At 37.7% G+C, this 18,772-nt stretch overlaps 1 protein-coding gene across 3 annotated transcripts in view; it reads right to left on the bottom strand.

Annotated features, from left to right (window-relative positions):
• The window catches only part of LOC132161435 (protein TANC1-like), a 92,905-nt gene that overhangs the window by 15,291 nt on the left and 58,842 nt on the right, over positions 1-18,772 (bottom strand). For all 3 annotated transcript variants that reach the window (XM_059571488.1, XM_059571489.1, XM_059571490.1), the window contains exons 8-15: positions 13,545-13,670; positions 12,772-13,056; positions 12,381-12,514; positions 9,957-10,188; positions 8,075-8,241; positions 3,423-4,030; positions 396-504; positions 184-306 (exon numbers count right to left, since the gene is read on the bottom strand). In XM_059571488.1, the coding sequence (XP_059427471.1) occupies positions 184-306; positions 396-504; positions 3,423-4,030; positions 8,075-8,241; positions 9,957-10,188; positions 12,381-12,514; positions 12,772-13,056; positions 13,545-13,670 (1,784 nt within the window). The remainder of the gene's footprint in view (positions 1-183; positions 307-395; positions 505-3,422; positions 4,031-8,074; positions 8,242-9,956; positions 10,189-12,380; positions 12,515-12,771; positions 13,057-13,544; positions 13,671-18,772) is intronic.

Genomic DNA, 18,772 nt, shown 5'->3' with positions numbered 1-18,772 from the left:
AGCTCTTCTTGTGCGGTTGAATGCATCAGCCACGGTAATTGTTGGAGCTGTGTTCTACAATTCAGAAGTGCAACGCAGTTGTTCATTTTTATTCTTTACTCAAGATTGACGCTGCTTTTTTTAAACGATGGTCACATTGAGGACGAGTATGTGTTTGTTTTTTGTGTGTGCATATCCTCAAACCTTGACATTGGGTGTGTAGAGGTTTCTGAGGGAGGAAAGAGCTGCAGAGAGGCTGTCTGTACTGTAGCTGATCCACAAGGGTTGCAGAATACTTGACGAAACCCCAGTTCTCTTACCGTGACCCTGAGGACAGAGAAGGAGAAGCAGGAAGAGTTAAAACACAGGTCCCATCACTCTAACAGAAAAGGATTTTGAGCATCTGAGTTTCCTACCTTGAATATGTGAGCTTTAAGAATGTGGTGGCCAAGCTCCATAGTTTGCTGGCGGTTGAGTTTTCCTTCTTGACGTGAAAGCATGAAGGCCATCAGAGCGTGGCCACTTCTGTACACCACACATCAATAACAATTCATGAGAAATCACCATCATAAGGAACACCATCATCCTGATTCATCATAAAAGCGCCTCTCTTGAAAGGTCTCGAGTAGAGAATGGTTCCTTTTGAAGATGGACATATTTCCCTTTACTCTGATTAACACAGTCTACGTCAATGCAGTAACCATGTCTTGAATATTTAAGGGGAATTTTTAATGGTATTTTTATTTGAAGGAATTATGTGAATAGAGGATTTTACTTCAAGAGAATAAAGAATGAGAAGAACGGTGAAAGAACAAGAATGATTTTTTTCTTTTCGATTTTAATTAATTGCAAATAACATTTTTATTCACTCTTATCTGTAAGGTAATTATGTGAAAATTCAAAACATCAAAATGTTCCGTCTTGTCACATCAATTTAAGAATTACATGAATAGTGTAAATGATTTAGCCAATATTTTCATCAAGAATGTGAAATTAGTAGTTTGGATCACTGGATAATACTGTTGGTTATTTAAAATGTCTATTATATGATCAGCTACTTATGTCGTATCAGCTTGCACTCTTTCACTGTTAAAAACTGAAGCATCACGCTGTAATTCATGTTTGGCATCTGTGAAAATTAAAGCCCACCATCTTTGATTTTATTGGCCATCTCAGTCATTTGGACATTTGTTTGACTGCTGAGGCAGGGCAGTATAAAAATTTTACTTAAAACTTTGTCATAACAAAAGAGCAGCATCAAAAATATCAAATATTGAGGAGGGACTTGTCCCTCTCAAAGCCTCTGATGGTTACAGCCCTGGTCTAAATGGCCCTACAGATGCTTAATGTTGTCCTTATACACAGCAATGTTTTTTTCTCTCTCTGAATCACAGTCCATGAACTTTTATTTTTATGAGTCCATGTTTGATCTGTGTTAAGTGGGTCACTCTTCAGTTTATAACAGTGATAATGCCTTTCTAAATGAGAACACTGAGTAATGTGTGTGTGTTTAGATGGAGAGATAATTGAAGTGTCTACAAAATGAAAGAGAACTACACGAGTAATTTCATGTTCAAAGGCCACACACAAACAAATTCATTTTAGTTACCCCCTTTCTGAACTCAATTAACAAACCCAAGAATTACATATAAAAGATGGCTGACCTGTACAAATACTTGTGATTGCTAAGGTATATCAGCTGTAGCCCATTGGTTATTAACGTTCCAAGATGTTTTGAGAAGTTTTGGTGGCATGAGCCATTACACCATGGTGGGTGTGCATAATTTTTTTATTAATTCAATGGAACGTAGTCAATTATTCTGCTTATACTATGATTACCACACCTCAAGACAAACTGTAGATCAGATGATATATTTCAAGGCATTTGTCCTGTTGTTGTACTTAAAACGGTATTGTGAGTAGGATTAATTTCTTCCACATCTTATTCAACGCCTCCATTGCTAATTCCAAAACATAATTTTAAACCTAGTAACGGAGGCTTGAGCCGTTGATAGCAGCACAATAGGAACTACCATCGATGTAAGCGATTAGCTAAAGGCATGCAATACGAAACAGATACCTGCCATTTTTAAAAAGCCTTATAAACACAGAGTTTAAATATACACAAAGTAACTCCATGAGCATAGAAAAGAGCAACAAGATAGGCTGATGCCAAAGTCCAGGCACGTCTCCATCCTCAATCCACTAGTTGTTGACGTTTTTGAATTCTGCGCTAAGGGACAGGGACACGCCAAGCCAATGCCAAAGAACTAGCACTGAGGAAAGCCAACTGTGCCATTGCCTTGCATTGCCTGTGTTGAGGCAAAAAAAACTTGCACTAGAACAGAGACTACAGCCAATGGCCAATTAGCATGTACTTCACTTGCGGGAGACAACAGAACTGTATTCTGTATTCGGCATTCAAACAGGGAAACTGAAAGAGCGAGAACAGTGGATATACAAAGCAAGTATAGGCACCAGTGGCGGCTTTTCTGTATCGTTGATTAGCTGATCTTCGACATCTTGATTCCATAAAGCCATGGCATTATTATAATAATCCTATGGTCAAAATGAGGTGACAAGAATAACAAGTGTCTGTGCATTTAATCTTTATTCCGTTTGCAGTTCAGTTTTTTCTTGTGCACTCATTTGCTAAACTAAAAAGCCAATCAGAGTTCTTTCTTGCCGACAGACTCCATTGCCTATTCGACATCCAGAATCGGCTGAATAGAAGCGACTAGAGCCAATGGTGTGGAATACACCAAAAAATAAAAATAAACCTGACAAACTCTCAAAAACCACCCGACATTGCCCAATGGCCAACCGTCAGCTTGGTGTGTCCCAGGCCCTAAATGACAATGCTGTCAGATGGTTTATGTCACTTCAAAGTTTCTACTGCCTGTGAAAATGCAACCAGGAAAATTGCCCTAAAGAAAAAATCTTTTAGGTTGCTAGTTCCTATAACTACCCAGTGTGAAAGCCCCTTATTTCTTTCTTCTGATGAACACAAAAGATGACATTTGAAAGAATGTGGGTAACCAAACAGTTGCTGGTCCCCAATGACTTCCATAGTATGAAAAAGACAACTGTGGGTGTCTGCTATGGAAGAATACTATGGAGATGACGACAAAATTTTCATTATTGGGTGAACTAAGGTTGGTCAAGCTAGTTATGACCTTCAAGAACACTTGATAGTTACAAACAGGTACGTTGTAGTAGAGTTGCAACTGAACTCTGGAGAAAGGTAGATTTCCAGAAAAAGGAGTGGGTGTTCCTACTGGAGATCTACTGCATTTCTATGCAATTTCTGGAAACTGGCAATGCGAAGATGGCAATGCGCTACAACTACTGTTAACACCTTAGCAACTTCATCCTTGCTTTAACAAGCACCAACAACTCCAAACTGAACTAATAGTGTCAGACAAAATGTCATCAATGCTTACCTTGGGTCGCAGAAAAAGTCAGTGCTCTCGCCATCTGCCCTCCATACAAGCCACTCCCTAAAGGAGGGGTGGCAGAACATGCGTGTTCTGTCTCGACGGCCAATCAGAAAGCAGGAAAGAGCGTCCATGCGCTGTTGGAAGTCCTCCCATTCCAGCTCTCCTCTCATGGACCCGGCGTTTAGTGCCCGGAAGAGCTGTTCATCCGTTAGAGGGTGCAAAGATGCCAGAGCCACATTTAGCAGTGGCAATACTCTTTCAAATGCTGAGGCCGATGGGAATTTCATGTTGCACTGCAGCAGGTAGAGCTCAGACAGAGACACAGGTATAACCTTATAGCTGGAGCTTTTAATGACCAGGTGACCCTTTTCAAACAGATCGAGGGTTAATTTTAAATAAAGATATGAGCCTTGGCTTCGGGCAACCAGGTGGGCGCTGAGTTTAGAGATGTTTGCCGGGTCAGCTTTGCCACTGATGGCAATGTTGCTGAGGATATCAGGGCTGTGGTCTATACGGTGCTGGATATAGGAGTTGAGGTCAGAGGTTATATCCTTGTTGTCATGGAAGTCATCCATAGAGATGATGGGAAAAGGAAGGAGACTGGTGACTTCCTGTGATGATCAACAAAAAAGCCAATGCAAAGAGTTATAAAAATAAAGTTCTTGAAAATGTACTCTTTGTATTTATGTTGATATGTTCATATGATTTTGATAAACTTTTATACCTTTAAGAAAATTTTAAAACCTTTAAAAGAATATACACTACAAATTTTTACATTTAGAAAGAAGTCTCTTCTACTTGTGTCATTTATTAAGTGTCATTTATTACTCTGATGGCAGAGCTGTTTTCAACAGTCATTACTCCAGTCTTCAGGGTCACATGATTGTTCAGAAATCATTCGAATATGCCGATATGGAGCTCAAGAAACATTTCTTAATATAATCAATATTAAAAACAGTTTTTGCTGCAGCATGGTTTCCACAAAAACATTAAGCAGCAAAAACAGGAATACATTTAATTTTAAAACATAAAATTAGAAAATGTTTTTTCTAAACTCGATTAATCGAAGGAATATTTATTTTAAACAAGGTGATAGTATTCAGTACGAGGCTAACAAACTAGTTAGAAATGAGGTGAAATTAGCAAAATTACGGTACAAGGAAAAGATAGAAACTGTTTACAAATGGGAAGTCTCATGTAGCCTGGGATGGAGTAAAGTCTATAATTGGAATTAAACAGAATAAAGAATAAATGTATTACTTTAGGAGGGAAATCTGATCATGAATTAGCTGATGATTTTAACTCCTTTTACACACGTTTTGATAATAATGACTTTTCAAAAGATTTATCTGATTATTGTGGGAATTCAGTGACTCAGAATACTACTGTTAAATTTCAAATTAATAAGGCTGATGTACGTAGTTGTTTTGGTCAGGTTAAGGTTGGGAAAAGTCCCGGCCCTGATCATATTGGTGGTAGGCTGTTGAGGAATTGTGCAGAGCAGCTTTCAGGGATTTATTCATTTATTTTTAATGAATCATTAAAACTTTCTAAAGTCCCTCGTCTATGGAAAGATGCCATTGTGATGCCAATTGCGAAAAAAAGAAATTCTCCTTGTCTTTAAAGATTATAGGCCTGTTGCATTAACCTCTTTGGTTATGAAATCTTTAGAAAAAATAATAAAGAAGGAGATTTTAGCCTCAACACAGTCAGCACTTGACCCTATGCAGTTTGCATATAGATCTGGTAGGAGTTGATGACGCCACTTGTACCCTACTGAATATGATTTTAAGACATTTGGAAGGAAAAAAGAATCATGTACGTTTGCTATTTATTGATTTTTCTTCTGCTTTTAATTGTGTTCAGCCTTTTATCTTGGCAAAGAAATTGAGAGATAATTTTCATTTAGATTTAAACATTGTGCGTTGGTTGGTGGATTTTTTTAACCAATAGATCACAAAGAGTGCGTGTCAATGGAGTGTTGTCGAATGTATTATTGTCTTCCACAGGTACCCCACAGGGTTGCGTTTTGTCCCCTCTTTTGTTTTCTTTATATACTGACGATTGTCGTAGTATTTTTAATGGGAGACACATTGTTAAATTTGCGGATGACTCCATGATTGTGTCTCTTCTTAATGAGTTTGAATCAGATTCTGGTCCAGTGACAGATCATTTTATCCAATGGTGTGATGCTTCATTTTTAAATATTAATGCTTCGAAAACAAAAGAGATGTTCATTGATTTCCGTAAGAAGAGCTCTGTACCTGTGTTGCCTTTTGCCATAAAGGGACATTAGGTAGAAGTGGTTACCCAGTACAAATATTTAGGGACTGTACTTGATGATAAATTACATTTTGAGGCAAAACTGATATTATTAGAGGAAAAGCTCTTCAGCGTATGTATTTTCTAAGGAAACTTTGATCCTTTAACATGGATGTTTCTTTCATGAAAATGTTTTATACTTGTTTTATTGAAGCGGTTTTAAGTTTTTCTATTATTTGTTGGTACTGTATGGTAATCTTAATGTTAAGAATAGGAGGAAGTTGTCAAGCATAGTTATAATGTGCAGTAAGATAGTGGGGATCGAATTAAGGACTATTACACAAATTTATGAGCATAGGACGACTAGGAAGGGCCAGTTAGTCCTTTCCGATGTCACTCATCCATTGTGTGTTGATCTTCAACTACTTCCTTCAGGACGGAGATTTAAACTCCCCTTGTGTAAATCTAATAGATATAGAAATTCATTTATACCTGCTGCAATTAGGTTTTTAAATGATTTATTGTAATTTCTGTGTTGTATTGTTATATGTATGTGTATACTGCTGTCTACACAAAGAATTGCCCTTGAGGACAATAAAGTTTAATCAAAACTGTAATATTTCACAATAGGGGCTTTAGCACCGTAGTTCTAGGAACGAGCCAGCAGGGTGGTTCCTCGAGAACCAATTTCTCCCTCGGGCCATTTTCCTGGTTGCATTCGGAACAAGCAGCAGGAACTTTGTAGCAGCCGACAGAGTCGTCTTTATGCACGGTTTTTACATACGTCAACAACCGGTGAATGGAGAACAGCATGATCAGAGCTGTTTTTGTTGTGTTTTGGGTTTCGTGATAACAGAGATGGAATGTAAATCCACAATTTATGCAACTGAAAGAGCAAAAAGTTGGGCTAAGAGGCGAAATCTCCTTTATGACAACTTGAAGCGTTACATAGAGGCTGAGAAAAGAAACACTGTTTTCATATGCATTTGGCCAATCAGAGTACACTTACAGTACATCACTGGCAGTTCCTCTAGAACTCTTTTAGACCCTACTCTGAAGTAGGAGCTAATTTAGTTCCTCCAAATGGAGTTCCTAGAACTAAAACGGTTTACAGTTAAACCTAGTTACAGTGGTGCGAGCATGCCAAAAAGCGGGTTCTTCCGCCAATAGTTCTAGGAACTATGAAAGGTTCTTCCGGTGTGAAAGCCCCTAATATTACTGTTTTCACTGTATTTTTGACCAGATAAATACAGCCTTGGTGAGCTTCTTTCAAAAACATTTAGAAAATCTCAATTATTCCAAACTTTTGATCGGTACTGTATTTTTCAAGGGTTTGTTTTAAATATGAACATCACAAATTGTTAATTTAAGTTTTTTGGGAGTCACACCACATGACATTTTACAATCTGAACTAAACTTCCCATGTGATTAAAAAGGTCAAATTATCTGATATGTCTAAAATGGCTTGACACACAATCATGGGGGTCTGCAGGGGTCCTCATGACATCATGATGGTTGCACCACATGACTTTGATCAATAAATTATAAAACAAACAAAACTACACAAAATTGCCATTTTTTTGAAAATGCCTGCATAATTCAGATTCCGGTAATACAGCTTTCTGCCTGCTGCAATGGAAAGACATGCAATTAAATGTGAAAAAATGCTGGGATTTTAAGGGATGAAACTTCACTGGCTGTTCTGCACCACAGCACAAGAGTAACGACCACCACCAAATCTCCTATATTTTGAATAATTATAGTTCCTTTAAGATTACAGTTTTGTGCTGTAACCACTGACAACTGGCTGCCCTTGATGACTGCAAGAGGGAAAATTAATGAATACTAAAGGGCCACAAAAGTCTGTTCATTTTTATCTTACCACACATCCTCATCATCATCTGTATGGGAATCACGGAAAATGTTTTCCAATCAAAACAACTGCAGGATTAATGTTATAGAAACCGGCAGCCTGGTTGTGTGGGTTGTCTGGCACTTTTAGGTCACTGCTCTGAGAAGTTGTGAGTGAGAGCAAAAGAGACCGTGTACGTGTGTAAAGGTGTATAGGGACACGCGCAGCATCTGCTCTGTTGCATCACAGCCCTTATCCCCTCTTATATAAGCTTGGTTCCTGCAGGCCAGAGTCCAGCTCTGATCAGACATGGATTACACACACCCACCCTACAACACTAGCCACTGACCAGCATCCAAAACTCTCCACCGCAACCATTCTGAAAACTCAAATCGCAAAAGGCACATCAGGACACTGAACATTTTAAACCTTCTCAGTAGTCTTACCTACCAGCAACCCCCACCTCCAAAAAACAAAAAAACAGTCCAGTCAAATTAAGGGTGCAGCCTATGAAAAAAAAAAAAAAAAAAAACATCCTTACCACTAGGTTGACCCTGATGGTCACAATCAATTTAAGCCAAATAGGAAATTTAGAGATGATTTTGGTGATGAAAGATGCAATGGTGTCTCCATAGTCTGGTTTGTGGAACTCTGCCTCATTAAGGCCGTCCACTAGGATGACGTAATCTTCTTCTGGAATCTTCCGCTCTGCAAAACACAACAGAAACACCATGGTTAGATGAACTAGAAGTCAAATGAAAGCCCTGAGTTTGTTAAGAGTTGGGCATTACGTGGGTTTGCTCAGGTTTTTCTTTTGTTGAAGTTAACAGGAACAATGTGTACTGCTGAATTCATGTACTAGGTGATTGTAGAACACCCAGCACAATAAAATCCTACATGCTGCTTTCTTTCACCATATGATGAGTAGGAAAAAGTGCTGTCAGTCTGTAGTGAAACTCTCACTCTCATAATTTTTGAATACTTGCCATTTGACAAATAGTTTCAACCTGCAAGGAATAATTCACATAAAAATGAAAAATATTCCACATTTGGAGCTTCACTTTCATTGTATAGAGTAAATTAAACTTTCTACCTAACATCTGCTTTTGCATTCCACAGAAGAAAGTAAATCAGGTTTGGAACAGCATGAGGGTGAATAAATGATGGCACAATATTAATTTTGGGGTGAATTATTCCTTTGAAGTTGCAAACGTAATTACTTCCATAGTGTGGTGCTTTCTGAAGTGAAATAAGATCTTTGACAAGAAAATTAAAAGTAGGGCAGGACCTGGTTTTACTGATCAACAATTGATTGGATCATGAAATGAGTGCATTCAATACCAGAATAGAGGAAACCTGAAGCAATTCGGCATTCAGTTCAGAAGACTGAAATATAGCCAATACCTACTTTTTGAGAAGCTTTTTTTTTGTACTGTAACATGGATGCTGAAGTTAAAGTATCTCCACATATACTAAAGTAATATTTATTTTTGAAATCTATTATTTTTTGTTAATATTGCTGCAATAAAAAAATCTATTACACCCAGGCCATTAATCAGAATTAAATTACTACATTAAATATTGGTATAATTAAAGTAATGCTGCAACAGTACAGCAGTAGCTTAAAACAATGCATAATTAGCCGTTAGGCTATAAATTTATATTAAAATCAACTAATAGCTAGAGCAGCCTACTTTGAAAACAGCCATAACAACCACATTTTGATCAAAGATTACATTAACTTTTTGACAAGTGACACTGAGTTTATCACAGTGAACAATTTAACTGCTTATCTTGTATGTCTAAAGTTTTCCTCTAATTTTCACACATGGAATATTCACCACAATAAGCTACCAAATCAAAACATGACAAAAAAATAGCACATGTGAAAGGTGCAGTTTAATGAGACACAGAAACCGACTAATCTTGTATGATCTGCAATATATAAGAAAGCAACACCTAAATAAACCCATTGTCAAAGACAAAATGTATTAATTTTAATACAAAATCATGCATGTATTATGATCAGAGATATTTGCACCCTGGTCTTTAAGTACAAAATGTTAATTCTACCCAACATAATTAAAATAAAGGCTGTTTTCTCTACTTTTCTCGATGGTCTCTCTAATCTAATGTTACAAACCAGGAACACAGATTTTCTATCAAGAGTTCAAAATGACAGTTTTATGTCTTCATTTCCATACTCGAAATTTGCTCTAGCCTCATTCTCTAAAATTCCTGTTAAGTCCTTCATCTGTCGTTCCTTGTGATCCAAGCCGTTTCTGAGGACCATCTGTTCACATCCGTACTGGGCCAAATTAAATGAGGCAAGAGCGCTCTTCTCCCCCCATTACCCCCGAGTAAACATATTTAGTTTTTATGTGATGGTGTGATTAATGACAGTAGCATGTGATGCGTCTCACCTTTGCGTAGAAGTGTGAGGGGCTCCAGGACTCCCTTACGAAAGGCAGCAGCAGGGTCCTGGACGCAGGAGCGTAAGCTGAGCAGGCTCTGCAGGTGTGTCTCTCTGAGCAAAAGCTCTCGATAAGCATTGAGGCGAGGAGCTCTGCACAGTAAAGCGGACACACTGTGGACAAACTCTGGGACCAGGCATGTGTATGTGTTATCAGCCTGACAATAGTGATAGGCCACCACCTACAACAGAAGAAACAGATTACATTGAAAGTAGGAGATTTGGGCAGGTCCAAAAAAAAATTTGTACAAAGGTATAATTCATCTAAACTCTTTTGGGTTCTATGGAATTAAATGGAGAAAAACTATCCTGACAGCTCTGGGCTATGTTTCCTAAAAGCACTGTAAATAGCAGATAGACACAATTGACAACTTTGGCCTTATGATCTACTTTTGCTTACAATGCTTTTGGAAACACATCATAGACTGTTGTGGTCAAGGCTTCAAGGTAACAAAAGAAAATACCATAAAGTACCATAAAACGGGTCCATGTGACTTGTGTGCTATATTATGAAGTTATGTGATGGCTTTGATGAAGAACAGACTGAAATTGATATTCACTGGAAATCTAAACATCTTTATGGCGCAATCATGAGGGTAGAAGAAATGGCTGTTTTATGAATAAATCACTCTTTTGAATCAAATCTTTTATTAATTTGATGAACCATTCAACAACAATAATCTGAATGATTTTCAATGAATCTGAATGATCCAGTTCAGTTCAGTTCACACAGTGGCTTGATCCAATTGCAGCAGAGGGGAATATTATCAGTGAAGGTACAAGAGTCTATTTTGGAGCTTAGCTGAAATGCTCTTCCACTGGGGAGGAGATTTTAGGTTCTGAAAATTTCTTCAAAAGCACTTTTATCTTTCATCTTGATAGAAGAAAATCTTATTCCTCATGATATAACCTCTTTAAGATTTGTTTGAATATCATGAGTCCCAAATCGTTCTGAAATACTAGAGAATCCAAGCTTTTGAACAGAAGTGAGAATGAAATCATGGCCTGAAACGACTTTCTACTGACAGATGGCTGATTAAAAAGACGTGACTAGAAGACTCAACAGAGAAGGTTCAGGTCCAGATGTAAACGGAAAACGCGCATGTACTGGCACACGGCAAAGTGTTGAATATGCATGTGGGATGCAGTTTGCCTCTGTCATGGAATGACACATCTAAAACATCGCACAATACATCATGTGTATTTATAAATAAACATGAGAGCTGCTCAGTGGAATCTTTATATTTTGCTGCAAAAAAAAAAGGGTCTATTGACTAGAAGTGGGCGTTATTAAAGCTCATGTGTTTTGTATGCATCTCATGAAGCCTATTAAAAACAATACTATATGTAATATAATTAGAACATTATTCACATAATGAAGGGAAGCAATTAATTAAAGTGCAGATCAAATCTAACCAGCAACTACAGGGATCATTCCTATCTGCTTCAGAGATGGAAATCTCTTTATTGATTTAATATTCTTTTTCCACTGAATGAAAAATGGAAAACAACACCATTTATTTGAAATATAAATATTTTGTAACATTATGCATGTCTTAACTGTCACTTTTGATCAGTTAAATGCATCATTTCTTAAAAAAAAAAAAAAAAAAAAAAAAGGCAACGGAGGCAAGGCTGTGAACAGCTGATACGGTCAGCTGTCAAATCGCTCCAATCACCACCTCTCTACTATTAGACACGGGACATATATATATACGTGGCACTACTGCTCGGTAAGTATGCTCAACGGCTCGCAACCCTCCCTCCCTCCCCATTATAAGCATGAGCACATTACTGCGCACCTTTTGGCTGTCGTCTTCTTTGTTTCAGATCACTAAGGCTTCCAAAATCTTAGTTGGTATGGACCTCACTGCTGAGAGATACCCATCTTCATAACCAGGCTACAGGATAGACGTCCCACTGCCACATCCACATAATTATCACTGGTTGCTTTAAAGACTTTATCAAAAGTCTTAATTGTTATGTATTTCTAAATTCATGGTTCCAGGTTCAATTATTCTGGGAGCAAGAACCCCCATAAGGAACCATACCGCCAAAGATAAATTGTGTTCAATAAACTCAAGTAAACTTGCAAAACTTGTCTGAACTATTATATACATCTTACTGACAGAACAGTAGCATTGCAGCAAGTAATTTAACTTCAGTAATGGCATTCAGGGAAGACAATTGCTGTGAAAAAATGTAAATACCAAAAACTACAGATATTCCTAGATATAGACAATATCAGATTTCTTAGAAGAAGGTTGAGTTTGTAAGAGAAAAACACTGCAATTCGCTCTTTATTATTCACATGGTTCTAACTTCACCATCTCAGTGAAAACTAACACTGTCCAAATGGGCGTAAAGTGTGTACCTTGCTAGCCAGGCGTTTGACTGCCCCCTCTCTGTGCCGGTGTATGTCTGGGGTCGGGGGGCAGCTGTTGCTGTGAAGGGGACTCTGTGAGGGGGGGTTCAGCTGATTGGTTTGATGAGCATCAGCCCCTCGATCTACAACACACACACACATAATTCCTCTATTATTTTACATAAATGTAATGAATATAGGTATTGCGGCAATTCTTAAAATCTGACATTTTAAGATCTCAGTCTAAGTTTAAGCATTCAGCTAAAGTCTTAAGTCTATGTGATCCAGCACATGTTTAAATTTCTACTTTACTGAGTTTAAATTTTTTTCATATAGTACTGAATTGACATGAGGGTGTGTAAATACAAAATGTTTAACAATTCCTAAAGGGATATCTTACTCTGGGGTGTAGCTTCAGGGCTGTTGGAAGCAATCTGTCTCATTCGTCCACCATGACAGCTGAGAGCCACCAGCCGTGAGATGACTGCGGTCTTTCCGAAACCGACATTACCTATGATGACAGCCCCTCTACCCTCACCGGCATCTCTTCCCCCCATAAGCACCTCCTCCAGCCGCTGAAAAAGCCAATCACGACCCACAAACACTGCATCCATAGAGACGCTGGGCACCTCAAACAGCAGGGGTTTGAGCATGATGTCCACTGGTTTGTAGGGCGTGAGACGAGCTGCAGGATTCAAACAAAACAGGTGTTAAAGGGATAGTTCACCCAAAAAATACAATTGTTCCTATGAGAGCTGTGTGGAACACTTTTATGATGGATTTATGCACTTTTTACTACATTTTACTTCAATATCTTGACCACTATTCACTGCCATTATAAAGCTTGGAAGAGCCAGAACATTTTTTAATTTAACTGATTGTATTCGTCTTAAAGAAGAAAGTCATATACAGTACACCTACAGTAGGATGACTTGAGGGTGAGTAAATTATGGGGTAATTCACACAGGCAAATCAGTGCATGCCCTGAATTGTTTGAATTGAAAATATAAAATCAAGCTCAAACACCCTATTTGTTCTTTATAAATTTCCCATATATGTGAGGTTAGATGATGCTTCATGAAGTCTTCTCAGGGTAACTGTACAGTATTAATAACATTTACTGTAGTGCTTGCATTTAATTTGGCAACTGTTGTAGAGGTTAGTCAGCAGCACCTTTAGTTTCTTGACTGCGACCCCCTGTATGAGCTCCATGCCACTGTAAACGCATGGAGGAGCGCTGGGGAGCGTTCCTCTGTTCATCCAGATACCGTAGCTCCTCCAGTTTAGTACTGCTAGTGGCTGCAGCAAGAGAGACAGAATGAAAGAAGAAGAGTCATTTAGGGTTGTGTTTGGCTCACAGACAGCAGAGAGATTACATGCCACCTCTGTGATCTCTGCGAAGAACAAACAATCTGCTGCTGTGTGTGGAGGAACACGTGTACCCAACACCCCCACCCATCCCAATACACACACACACACACAGTTTACAGATGGAAAAACACACAAAATAAGTATATGGGGAGAGTGAGGGAAGCTGTTCTACTTATTACTTCCTCTAGGCAAGGAAAAAAAAGGAAAAAAAGGAAAATTAATAGTCTTAAATATGTTTCAGGATGCCTGGTATACACTGCATTAATAAGAAGGCATCCATTATATAAAAATATGACTAAATATACTTGTCCAATGACAACCGGCAAAGAAAAGGTTTGATATTCAGAATATTTGTATCAGAAAATCAATTTTCAACATTTTCAACAGGATAAAGTCTTTTGGTTTGTACACCCTGTCTCTAGGGCGGTACCATATAGGTACTAATATGTAGATTTTGAGTTCTAACATGTACCTCTAAAGTACCAATATGTACCCTTAAGGGTGTACCTTTTGAAAGTTTACCATCCCAGTTGTACCTTTTTTTCTGAGAGTATAATACCCAATCATAATTCTTCCATTTATTCATTCAATCAATGGCTCATTTCATTCATCTTTTTCATTTCCCACCACACTACACCCCTCCTATTCCACTCATCCCTGTACAATCTACTATCCTGTCCCATAATCTAATCTCCCTGAAACCCATAATCTCTGCAGATGGGCATAAACAGAGGGATGATGATTGTCATTTGTCACGTTGCATTCGTTTGTGAAAGCACTCAAATGTGAAATCTTGATCCAGCCCTTTGAAGTTGCACAGATATAAATACATTAGCTTCATTTTTCACTGCTCTTAAGGACAAAGATCATCACAGACAGGCACTTGGCGAGACATTTTACTTTGTTGGAGTCATTCTGTATATCTGACAGCAATTTCCCTATTTAGCTTTACAGCAAGAGGAAATCAAAGCCACCCGCTTGCAGAGCTTTTCACAAGCCGCAGGAGAAGAGGCAGCCAGGCGATATAGTGCACTGAGCTTTTCCCTTCCAGGACATGCTACAGTGTTTAGGAAACAAGAAACAAATATACACAAACACAGACAACCAGCTGCAAACCTTAATACTAGCTAGCTTGAAGACAAAAATATACCATTCAAAATTTGAGGTCAGTAAGGTTTTTCTTAAAATAAATTAACACTTATTCAGCTAGAATGCATTAAACTGATCAAAAGTTACAGTAAAACATTTACATTGTCACAAAAAAAACTATTTCCAAAAAATGCTGTTCATTGATCTTTGTATTCATCAAAGAATACTGAAAAAAAATGGGTGCAACTTTATAATGAGGCTGTATTAATTAACATTATTCAGTGTAACATGAACTAACAATTAACAATGCATATGTTCAGCATTACCTAATCCCTGTTAATGTTAACTTATGCATATACTAATGTGTTAGTTAATGCATTAGTTATGAACTAACAATGAACAATGAACACTGTTCAGGATTACTACTATTTTTTGTTAATGTTAACTTAAAAATATACTAATGCATTTCTTCACATTAAAAGCTTAAATAATTAACGTTGGTTAATGTATTAGTTAACATGAATTAACAATGAACCATGCCTGTAAATAGTTGTATTTAATGTTTTGTAATGCTAATTTATACTACATATATATACACAGGTCCATCTAAAAAAATGTTAATATTGTGAAATGTTTTGTTAACAAAAAGTGAAACTTTCATAAATTCTAGATTCATTACATATAAAAGGAAAACATAAAAAATAAAATTTTGTTTTAATTTTGATGAAAAGCTTACAGCTTACAGCTCATGAAAGTCAAAAATCCTGTATCTCAATATATATAAATTAGTGGTGGGCCATTATCAGCGTTAACGTGCTGCGTTAACGGGAGACTCTTATCGGGTGATGAAAAAAATATCGCCATTAATCTATTCTCAAAGTTGGGTTGAGAGCTGGGTCTATAATAGGCGACATATGATGACTTTCACCTCGATATTTTAGTGCGGATGTATGCCTAACCGAATTGCACTGTAGGGGGCAAGAACAAGTCTTCGAACCTGTGTGTATGCCTACTGTGAAATTACCACATAAAACGTGATGTGCTAACATGTATTCAGCTGAAGCCGCCGGGTTTGCTTCAGGGAATTTTTTTTTTAAGAAGCTTACCAATGGAAATCTCGACAAGACGCACGCCTGTTTCACACATACTCCATCTGCAGTGCGTATGCAGTCCGTGTGCGTTTCGTGTGTGGTGCAGAAGCAGCACGGAGTCATACTCATTGTGCTTTCACACAGGACGTGTTTGCAGTCCGCTACTCGGTACGTGAACGATCGCTGCACTGCTGCAGACGCATCGCTCCTAGAATGCACTGATGGACGGCAACCGCATGAACCCTGGAATCCGTTAACATTGGTGCGTGAAAAAATACGAAACGCATACGCACTGCAGACGGAGTATGTGTGAAACAGGCGTAAGGTTGTTTGCACCTTGTGCAATGTGGAATTAGTTTACAGCTTTCTCAAGCACTTTGTGATGCATTTTGGAAACAGGAGATGAGCCCCTGGTCTAATGCACCACCTGGCTTGAGAAACCCGTTCTAAAAGACTTACTTTTAGTCATTATTTTATTTGGGTAGCACACATATTCTGAATGCCTTTGGCAGAATTCAAATGAGCCATTTTAATCTAGATTAATCTAGATTAATTCTAAGATTACAGTGAGATTAATCTAGATTTAAAAAAATTATCTATGCCCAACCCCTAATTAGAATTCATTAAATGACCATACCTACAGTATAAATTCCAGGTATCTATTGTTCTTTAAAACCACAATAATGGGGAAAACTGCTGACTTGGCAATGATCCAGAAGACAATCATTGACACCCTCCAAAAAGAGGGTAAGTCACAGAATGTCATTACTGAAAGGGGTGACTGTTCACAGAGTGCTGTATCAAAGCATACTTAACGCAAAGTTGACTGGAAGGAAGAAATTATGTAGGAAAAGGTGCACAAGCAACAGGGATGACCACAAGCTTAAGAATAACGTCAAGCAAAGCCGATTCAAACACTTGGGAGAGCTTCACAAAAAAATACAAATAAATTTAGTTCTGTGTGATTTAATTTTGAGTCCTGATAAATTAATTCACTATGATCAATGCATCACTTATTCTATAGTAAAACATCGATGCTTTTGAATTTGAATATTTAACAAAGCATACAAACACACGACCACTTTTATCATGTTTGTTTTTGTGATCGCGCTAGTTCCAGTGACTTATTTCTTAGTTTTCTGATAACTTCTCTTTGTTGGTGAAATGATGGGGTTGCGTGACGTTGTTCCTGAGAGGCGTGTAAAGGGCGTGTTTTAGTGATTAAAACTATTCTGGCCTCGGTGCTACCGGCCTGAGGCTATTAGACCCGCACGGCCCGTTTTAAGCCCTGGCTCGCACTGGCCCGACAGTGGAAATGCGGCTAAGGTCTGGAGTCAGGAGGAAGACTGGAGAGGCACAGTATCCAAGCTGCTTGAAGTCAAGTGTGAAGTTTCTGAAGTCAGTCATGATTTGGGGTGCCGTGACATCTACTGGTGTTGGTCCACTGTGTTTTATCAAGTCCAAAGTCAATGCAGCCATCTACCAGGAGATTTTGGAGCACTTTATGCTTCCATCTGCTGACAAGCTTTATGGAGATGCTGATTTCCTGATTTCCTGAAGGACTGTAGCACCTGCCCACAGTGCCAAAACTACTTCCAAGTGGTTTGCTGACCATGATATTACTGTGCTTGATTGATAAGCCAACATGCCTGACCTAAACCCCATATGGAATCTATGGGATATTTTCAAAAGAAAGATGAGAAACAGTCGATCCAACAATACAGAGGAGCTGAAGTCTCAATAGTGCCTCAGCAGTGCCACAGGATGATCGCTTGCATGCCACACCTCACTGATGCTGGAATTTGAGCTAAAAGAGCCACGACCGAGGGCATAAATGAACATGCTTTTAAGAACTTGAGCATTTCTGTTTTGCAAATACTTTTTTTGATTGATCTTAGGAAATATTCTAATATTGTGAGATACTGGATTTTTGACTTTCATGAGCTGTAAGCTCTAATCATCAAAATTAAAACAAAAAAACTTTGAAATGTTTAACTTTACTTGTAATGAATCTAGAGTATATGAAATTTTCACTTTTTGAAAAAAAAGGAACTATTTCACGATATTCAAATTTTTTTGAGATACACCTGTACGTAAGTTTATGTAGCAGCTAACACACTAAGGATGAACAATACTAACTCACCATTTAGGGACTGATTTTGGGGGCTATTGGTGAACTTAATTGTAAAGTGGAAACAATACATTAATAAACATATATTTAACAAAGATAAAGTAGTAATGAACAGATGCGTTGTTCATTGTTAGCTAATGTTAACTAATGCATTAACTAACTTTAACTAATGCAACCTTAAAATAAAGCGTAACCCAGCTGGTAACACTTTACAATAAGGTGTCCTTGTGACAGTGTAGTTATACATTTAAGTACGGAGTAATATTAATTAATTTACTTAACTGTATAGTTAGAGTTTGGCTTAGGGTTACTTGCATGTAATTATGCATCATTTTTTGTTATTATATTAGTAAGTACATGTAAGGTGTAACGGACACTGTATAATAAAGTAATACAGAGAACTTATTTTATTTTATTTATTGTAATTTTCCCAGTATTACTGCTTTCACTGTGTTTCTGATCAAATGAATCCAGCCTTGGTGATCAAAGGGACTAAAACATTAAACAATTACCCATGCTCAAAGTTTTGAAAAGTTTATAGTATAAAATAATAGTATTTTGCTAACATTTTTAAAAGAATACTTTTTTAGTTAAATGCAGTGACATTTTAGCGGTTCACTGAGTGGCTGATTCAGTCAGTTTATTCAGTGTTTCTGAGTAATTAATTACAAAAAAAAAGACTACTAAGAGTCATTCGTTTATGAATCCAGCAAAGCCAA

The sequence above is a fragment of the Carassius carassius genome, chromosome 17 (genome assembly GCF_963082965.1).
Source record: "Carassius carassius chromosome 17, fCarCar2.1, whole genome shotgun sequence".
Lineage (NCBI taxonomy): Eukaryota > Metazoa > Chordata > Actinopteri > Cypriniformes > Cyprinidae > Carassius > Carassius carassius.
Note: the sequence above shows the minus strand (reverse complement) of the source record. Positions and strands in the feature narration are given on the sequence as shown.